The following is a 9,376-nucleotide window of genomic DNA, read 5'->3' on the forward strand; positions in this document are numbered from 1 at the left end:
GCCTTGACCCACTTACTTTCCAGCTCCACCCTCCACCAGGATAACCCTTCTCATCTACCAAGTCCCTTCAGAAAATATCTTCCATTGTCCAACCCATGATCTGACAGTTTGTATCTTAAGCTTTCTTGGCTTCTGTGATTCCAAAGACGTCCCGGGTACCTTTGAAAAACGCCTCTCCATTGCTTATTTGAGGTGGCTACCGCTTGCAAGCTTCCCTTCCGCCCAGGAGCACGCTTGTCAGAGGGAAGCTTGAAAGCGGTAGCCACCTCAAATAAGCAACGGAGAGGTGTTTTTCAAAGGTACCCGGGATTTCCAGTGGGAAGAAGCCCTTGGGAACTCTGACAAGCATGCTCCTGGGTGGAAGGGAAGCTTGAAAGCGGTAGCCACCTCAAATAAGCAATGGAGAGGTGTTTTTCAAAGGTACCCGGGATTTCTGGTGGGAAGAAGCCCTTGGGAAAGGAGGGATATGTGGCACAAATGGACAATGTAACTTGCCCAAAGTCACAAAGCAGAAAGAAACAGAGCTAGTAGTAGTCCTAAGAGGAGCCCTGGTGGCTCAATGAGTAAGTGCTTGGCTGGCAGTTTGAACCTAACATTTAATCGGCAGGAGGAAAATGTGGCAGCTTGCTTTCCTAAAGATCCACTGCCCTGGAAACTCTGTGGGACAGTTCTACTCTGTCCTATAGGATTGCTAAGAGTTGGACTCCATTCGATGGCAATTAAGTTATTGGGCTTTGATGGCCCGAGCCTGCCTTCTCATTTACCAGTGCCTTGCAAGAAAGAATTCTATAGTATTATCTACATCTAGGGAGCTCTGGTAGCCTAGTGTGAAGGAGCTGTGCTATTATCCCAAAGGCACATGGTTTGAATCTACCAGCTACACCATGGGAGAAAGATGAGCCCTCTTCTCTGTGTGATTAAATGCCCCCTGGAAACTGGTTGATGTGTCAGCCAGCTATTTGTTGGCTCCAACTCAATGATGCACAATATCTATATCTCAAAGTAGATTTAGCTGTATCTCCACTACCATCAAATGGTCTACAATTTACAGTGCCTCTTCAATGGGTTTCTGAAGCTATAAATCTTTTATGGGAGTAGATACTTTTCTCCCTGGAGTCACTGGTAGCTTTTGAACTGTGGATATTTTGGTTAGCAACTCGGTACATTATTTACTACACCACTAGCATAGGGGAGCTCTGGTGGTATAATGATAAGAAATTGAACTGCCAACACAAAGGTATATGGCTCAAATGCAGCAGCTGCTCTGCGGGAGAAAGATGGACAATCTCCTCCCATGTAATTTACTGTGTCTGAAACCTGCTGGAGGGTCAGCTATGGGTAGGTTTTAACTTAAAGGTACATAACAACATACCACACAGGACATATATATTTATGATATCATGCCCAATGAGATGGACTGACGTGATGACTTCAGCAATGGTCTCCAGTGTGTCAGAGACGATGAGGATAGGACAAGGTTCAGGTCGGCTGTTCGTAGTGTCACTATGCATCATATTTGACTCGATGACACCTAACAATAACAACAAAGAGATGTACAGACCTGAATGATACAACTGTGTAAAAAAAGATAAAGATTGTTCCCTACAAAAAAAGATTGTAAAGATGGCATAAGAATGGATAAGGTTATTTCTATCTGTTGTATACCAGGTCACTACAAGGCAGAGTTGACCAGTGGCACCTAATAACATCCCTAACCGTAACAAATGATTTCCAAAAGAATTGAGAAGTAGACTTTTTCTTTTCTAAGTAGAATAGTCGGGATTACAGATTATTTTAGTAAACTTGCTGGGGGAAAAGGACGCCTGAGAGCAATAAAAGGGAGCTCAGGTGGGCTAGTGGTAAAGAGAGGTTTTGACAACCCACAGGCTCTCTGTCTGAATCCATCAGCTGTTCTACAGGAGAAAGATGGGACCTCCTTCTATGTGATTCACAGCCTCAAAAAACCCCCTGGAGGAGCATCCGCTCTGAGTTTGTTCTATGTCAATGGAACAATACGTAATTGCAGATTAGAGAGAGGTTTACCTTCTTTAGCTAGCAATTAGTTTCATTAATGATGCTTTGAAAACTCTGACACCTCTTCAAGAATGTAACACAATTGTTTAACATTCATCTAGTAAAAGAAATGCGAGAGAACACAGAAAATTTTGAGAAAGCAATGGCAGGTCTTACCTTTCATTTTTTCGCTTTCCTAATTTTTTTCACTTTTCTTGGGAACAGAGACACATTGTTAGGAATTGTAGCTGATTTGCGTTCAAAATTGTTAATTTGTTCTGTTTCTGACTTTAACAAACTATCCCACCAGCTGGATTATTCACCAACACCCACATACTTATTTCATGATTTTACCAAGTTTCTAGTTCATTGGTCATTCTGGTTTTCCCCTGCCCAAGGCTCTTGTTTTTCTCACTTTTCTTCTATCCACTCTAGAGAGTAATACTCATCTGAAGCTTTTTTTTTTCTTTCCCTCTCCCCACTTTTGTAACTTTAACATATCTAGTTCCAAATGCCAGTACCAAAAAACTACTCATTACTGTCAAGTCAGAACCAACTCATGCCTCCAAACCTGCTGGTGGGTCAACTAACTATGTGTTGATTCTGACTCACTGGTACACCGCCATATCACCAATAAGAGAGGTCTGGTGGTTTAATAGGTAAGGAGTTGCAGTGCCAACCCAAAGGCAGGAGGTTCAAATACATTAGCTTCTTGGTGTGAGAAAGATGGGCATGCTATCTCCTCCAATGAAAACCCTAATAAGTTTTAGGGTTTTTTTTTCTGGAAAAAAAGGGATGCTCATTTTTTTCAATACATTACTTCAATATATTCAATACGAATACATTTCCCCCCAACATTTTTTCAATACAATAACCAGCACAAATGTTAGCTATCAATTCAAGAAATAAGCAACAGAATAAACAAAAACTCACAGGCAAGACTTCAGATGCTAAAATTATCAGATACATACTGTAGAACAGTTGTCACATTTAAAGAATTAGATTAAAAAAATTAAGATTTCTTCATGAAACAAATGAACAACTCCCCCTTTAACAAAATCAACATAATATACTAAAAATAGAACTTCCAATGGGGGGAAAACCTGCAGCACAATTACAAATCCATTGGATTCATTCAGAGAAAGCTGAAGAGAGAATTAGTGAACTAAAGTAAAAGTTTGATATTAAAAAAGAAAAATTTATGTACAGCAGCACAGAGGGAGAAAATGGAAACACTAAAGCAAACAGGATAAAGAAAGTTAAACAGATTCTATGTATAGTCATGGGTGTAGTCTCTTTCATCTGTCCGATTTTGCTTGTTTGCCTGTGTCTCTAACTTGTAATGTTTATTATTACTGATATTGTAAGATTGTACATGTGATAATGTTTACCTTTGAAGCCTGTATCTCTTGCACACTTCCTGGGTCTTTTCTTTCTTTAGTGATAATGTGATGATCACCCGTTCATTGTATATTGTGTTCCCACTCATTCAACTTAATATATGTCTAGGAAACACTGGTGGCTTAGTGGTAAGGAGTTGCACCTCCAATGCAAAGGTATGCAATTTGAATACACCAGCTGCTCCATAGGAGAACTATGAGCAATCTCCTCCTGTGTGATTGTCTGCCTCTGAGAACCCACTAGAAGGTCAGTTACGGGTTCTGAACTGATAGTGTTTTAAAACATTATCTAGTTACAATTTCCACACTCCCCCCCCACATTTCCTTAGCTTTGTGTAAATGTAGATTTTATGAATTATAGCTTGCTTATCCATTTATCTGTTGATAGACACTTAATTTTTTCTGTTTTACTAAAATTCGAGTGAAAGTTTACAAATCATGTTAGTTTTTTTCTTTTTTTATTATTATTAAATTTTATTAGTTTTAATGAACATTTACAGGGATTTTGGGTCTTCATTCCTTCATTGCTGCACCGTTCTCTCTACCCTCCTCCCCAGTTTGTTCATCTATACACATTTTATTTTAGGTCATGCACTACAATTGATTAATGTGATTAATTATAATGTTTAATCAGTTGTTAAGTGTATATTGCCTTTCTCTTTACTCAACTTATTCAATTATTTTTTACGCTTCTCTCCCTCCTTTCTCATCCTTGGTAACTATGATAGGGACTTGGTTTGAATAAAAGTTTTTAGCCAACTACTTCCACTTGAAATTCCTTTACCCCTCCGTCTTTTGACTATATCCATCTTTCAAAACCCTAGCCAGGAATCAGTGGCCATAGAGTCAGTTCCAACTTATAGATACCTGTGTGTGTTTCAGAATAGAATGGATTACTTAGACTTTTCCCAGATGTGACCTTTGTCTTTAAACTGACAAAGTTAGAGACTAAAAATTAACATCTCAGTAAGTCAATTAATTGCTCTTGAGTTGAAACCCACTCATAGCTGATCCTCGTTAGGGTGTCTAAGACTATAAATTGCACAGAAGCAGATTGTTCATCTTTATTTCTTGGGGCAGCTGCTGAATCCAAACTGACAGAGAGATATGGTCTTTGGGTTACCAGTGAAACTCCCTACAGACTACACCATCAGAGCTTGTAACCACCATAAATTTATGAGTACAGATCAAATGGGCCCTTAACATTGTGTTATATAGTGATTCTACTCTGTTTCTGTTATTGACTTATTCAATGTTACTAACACCCAAGGATGTGAGAAAAGCTTAAATTGTATCTGAGGGGAAAAGTCTTTCTAAGAATGACAAAGGCACAAAAAAAAAATCATATGTTTGGTTATGTAAGAATGTTTTCTCCATAGGAAAAAACCTTGTAAACAAATTCAAAAGATTGTGATAAACACATATTATCAAAATTTTTATTACTAACATACAAAATTACAAGTTGATAGGAAGAGATGACAAATAGAAAAATGGACAAGGATGATAACTGAACATTCCATGAAGATCCATAAGTAGTCAAGAAGCACACATAAAAATATATAAAGTCCCTGCATGGTGCCACTGTTGTAGAATGGGACTGACATCAGGGTTGGGGTACGACTGAGAAAAACTGGGTAAATTATGTATACTGCATTGAAACAGATGAGGGAGAGAGCAGTTTAAAAGGGATGTATGACAGGGTATTAATGGTTATCACAAGAGTCCAGAATTAAGGTTGCATAGTGGAGTGCACTCGGGGCGGGAGGCGGGGGGGGGGGGGTTGGATACCAATGAAGGAATTTTTCTTTTGTTTTACAAAGAGAGGAGCGAACTGGGGAGGGGGGAGCAGGGACAAAAGTTCAACAATAAATGAATGGAAATCCAAAATCTCTGTAAATATTCATTAAAATTAATAAAATATTAATTTAAAAAATAATTTAGACAAGAACAATATAACAAGAGTTGTGAACCAATAATGATGTAATTATTATTCCTTAAAAATATATATAAAGTCCCACTAGTAATTAAGCAAATGGAAATGAAAATAAATTCTAATTTTCACCCATTAGGTTACAAAAGATTTTAAGAATATGAATAAATTTAAATGTTGATAAGATTGTTGGGAAAGTGAAAGAGGCCATGAAATGAGGACTATTATTGCTAATACCAGATGGAACTTGGCTATAAACAGAGACTGTTAGAAAGATGTTTATTTGTCTGAATGCATTCAACTGTGTGGATCATAATTAATGACACATAAAATTTCAAAGAATAATAGGAATATGTAATTGCACTCATGTGAAAACTGTACATAGGTCACAAAGCAGTTTTTTTTTGCACAGAAAATAAGATACTGCATGGTTTAAAATCAGGAAAGATGTTTGTCAGGGTTATATCCTATCATCATATCTGATCAGTTTGTTTGCTGAACAAAGAATTCAAGTATCTTATTTTCATATATGAAGAAGAATGGGGGCAATGTGAATCTGACAGCTATTCTACAGGAGAAAGATGTGACGGTCAGCTCCCATAAAGACTATAGTATTAGAAACCCTGTAGCACAATTCTACTCTGGCTTATGGGCTCACTATGCATGGGAATCAACTTGACTGCAATGGATTTAGTTTTAGTTTTGGCGATACCACAGACCAGAAGCTCTATTTAATGCCTCATAGAAACACTAATTTACTCTCATCCTAAACCTGGAAGAACAAGATTCCATTAGAAAGATATTGATATTTATTTGTAGATCTTGTTCTTGCCATATCCTAACCAACTCAGGGGCAGGGGTGAATGCTCAAAGATTTTTTTTAGTCCAGTTGTTGTGGCTTTCCCATATGACGTTTGCCAGGTTGTATAAATTCACAATTTCAAGATTTTCATTGTGACTGGTACTTCACGTTCATCAAATCTCATTTCCACTTCTCTCCAGGCATGCAGCTGGACTGTCTTAGTTTCCCTTCAGTTAGGGGGAACTTAACGACATTGTTAAGTGCTGTCGAGTCGTAGACGACTCATAGTGACCCTTTGAATGAAAGACCAGAACACTTGTATAAATTTCATCGTTTCTCCAAGTTCATAGGGTTTCCAGAGGCAAGCTATTTCGGAAGTGGATGCCACTCCTACTTCCAAACTTGTTTTAATCAATAAGCCCTATCAAACACTGTCCACCATGGGTAAGCATTATCGCATTTGGCACATCAGTGTCACAGTGTTTAACAGCACAGCAACCATGAGTTACCTCTGTACAGCAAATGGACAGACCAGGGCTATATCACTTAGAAGAATGTTTGATCAAAAACAATTAAAGCCAGGCCTGAAGGCTGCAGATTAAAATCACCCACCTTTAGCTTGGTAGCATAACTTTCTGTCCACTAGGCCAAGTGAGCTCTCAGAGGGAGCATCAGGACTGACTTACTGGATTAGGAAGAAAAGGATGCTTATCTTCTCTAATGCTTGCCTCTAAAAACACTGTTTCTTGCCATTTCATGATTTCTCACTTTCTTTGTGTGATGGCTGAGTGGAGAAACCAGTAGAGGATTCCAAGTCCGCAGGAGGTGAGAGTCACGAGTTGAAGGAACTTGGATCTCTGAGTAAATGCAGTGGAGCAGTGACAGCTTCACACAATATTATTAGACTGACATGTCAGCAAGAAACATCTTTTATATTAAGCTACTGAACTTTTGAGGCTGTAATTATAACAATAAAACATGTAATAAATTTGACCAAGAAATCATCTATTAAGTCTTATGATAGATACTAGGATTCAACAACAAATAATAACTGATGCCACTTGGTGCTTTGTTTCCCTCTAGTTTCTTAGAAACTGATTCCTCATAATTACTTGTCTTGAAAACAGCAAAAGTCCCTGCAGAGAAAACCCAAGTTAGTCATAAGTGATTCTTACCTCCTGGGATTCAAACCCTTGAGTAGTCTCACAGTGAACCACGGCTATCCCGTGTGGCCAGTGGAGGAGACTGTGTGATTCTAAAGCTAAGTCATGAAATAAACTCATTGTTATCCAGTCAGATACCAACTTATAGCAACCTATAGCCCAGGGTAGATTTCCCCTACTGGGTTTCTGAGACTGCAAAACACTATAAGACGAAGCAATCTTATACCTCATCCACAGAGTAGCTAGTGGGTTTGAGCTAGTAGTTAGTGGCCTTTCAGTTAGTACACCAATGATTAACCTACCATGCCATCAGGACTTCTAGAACACTTGCCAGTTGCCACAGGATGAAGGCATCCAAGGAGCCTTTTATGGGGAGAACCCAAGATGAACTATCAGCACCAGCAAATCAGCCATGTAAATGACCCACCTTAAAAGCAGAGATCCAGCCTCAGTTAAGCCTTTTAACAGCAACACATGTGAGACCACAAACCAGAAGCCCACAGTCAAGCTGCTTCTAAATATATGACCAACAACAACTGTGGGGAAGGATATTTATTGGTTTTTAAGGCACAAGTATGGAGAAAGTTATTATACAACAGACAACTTAGAAAATATATCATACCTCACACTGTAAAAATTCTAGATTCTAATGACTCTCATTCTTTAATGGATCCCTGATGCCTGTACTTGAACCAGAACACACAGAGAAACATTCTGTTCATTTCCAAGTCATAGAAGGTTGTATCAGCTCTGTAGCTAAAAGGATATGGGGTGGAATCATTTGGTAATGACATTTTCTAAGAGAAAGGTTGAAAATTGTCTCCTGATGTTGATGTCTTCTTGAAATCTTTAAGCAGGGTGGAAGACTCTGTAATGACAAGAAATAGTAATATTTTTTTAGCACTATTATCACCACAAAAATTTTGAAATATCAATTGGAAAATCAGTGAAGTATTTCCAAGAAAAATCAAATACGACGCTTGTACTTCTTCAATAGAGTCATTTTTTTTTCACACATCAATATAGCAATAAAATATGCCTGAAATACTGTAGGGCCTGTAAGTACTGTAATAAATAATAATAATAATGAATTAATTTGAGGTCTACATATATCTTTTGATACAATTACTCAGTATATTCCTTCCATCTTCTTTTGATATCTCCTGGATCATTTAACATTCTGCCTAAAGCATCCTTGATGATAGCGACTCAAGGTTTGAATTTGTTCTTCAGTTCTCTGAGCTTAAGAAATGCTGAACGAGTTCAGCCCTTTTGATTTTCCGACTCCAGCTCCTCGCACATTTCATTGTAATATTTTGCTTTGTCATCCCGTGCTGCCTTTTGGAATCTTCTGTTCAGCTCTTTAATATCTTGAATTCTTCCTTGTGCTTTGGCTTCTCTACACTCCAGTGCAATCTTCAGAGTTTCTTCTGACATCCATTTTGGTCTTCCTCTTCTGTCTTTGTAATGATCGTTTGCACTCTTCCTGGATGATACATTTGACATCTTCCCAGAACTCATCTGGTCTTCGCTCATTAGTGTTCAGGCCTCAAACCTGTTCCTGAGATGATTCTGAAATTCAGGTGAGATTAAATCAAAGTAATATTTTGGCTCCTGTGCATTTGATTTAATTTTCCTCAGTTTCAGCTTGAACTTGCATATGAGTAGTTCGTGGTCCTTTCCACAATCAGCTCCTGGCCTAGTTTTCACAGCTGATATTGAGCTTCTCCAGCGGTTTTTTCCGCAGATGAATTCGATCTGATTCCTATGCATACCATCAGGTGAAATCCATGTGTATAACCTGTGTTTATATTGGGAAGGGTGTACGCCAGGGATGCGTCCTGTCTCCACACCTTTTCAACCTGTATGCAGAACAAATTATCTGGGAGGCTGGGCTCTATGAGGAGAATTGTGACATCAGGATTGGTGGAAGATCTATTAACAATCTGCATTATGCAGATGACACAATCCTCCTTGCTGAAACCGAGGAAGACCTCATGCACTTGCTGCAGAGGGTCAAGGACTGCAGCCTTCAGTATGGACTGAGGCTCAATGTCAAGAAGACAAA

General features: G+C 38.6%; 1 protein-coding gene across 1 annotated transcript in view; it reads right to left on the reverse strand.

Moving 5' to 3' along the window:
* Window positions 1-8,026: 8,026 nt before the first annotated feature.
* APOBEC1 (apolipoprotein B mRNA editing enzyme, catalytic polypeptide 1) overlaps window positions 8,027-9,376 on the reverse strand; it is a 10,615-nt gene continuing 9,265 nt past the window's right edge. The window contains exon 5 of the mRNA XM_006901766.1: window positions 8,027-8,176. Coding sequence (XP_006901828.1) covers window positions 8,027-8,176 — 150 coding nt within the window. The remainder of the gene's footprint in view (window positions 8,177-9,376) is intronic.

Source organism: Elephantulus edwardii, unplaced genomic scaffold (assembly GCF_000299155.1).
Source record: "Elephantulus edwardii isolate Elephantulus edwardi_28Jun2011 unplaced genomic scaffold, EleEdw1.0 scaffold00342, whole genome shotgun sequence".
Classification (NCBI taxonomy): Eukaryota; Metazoa; Chordata; class Mammalia; order Macroscelidea; family Macroscelididae; genus Elephantulus; species Elephantulus edwardii.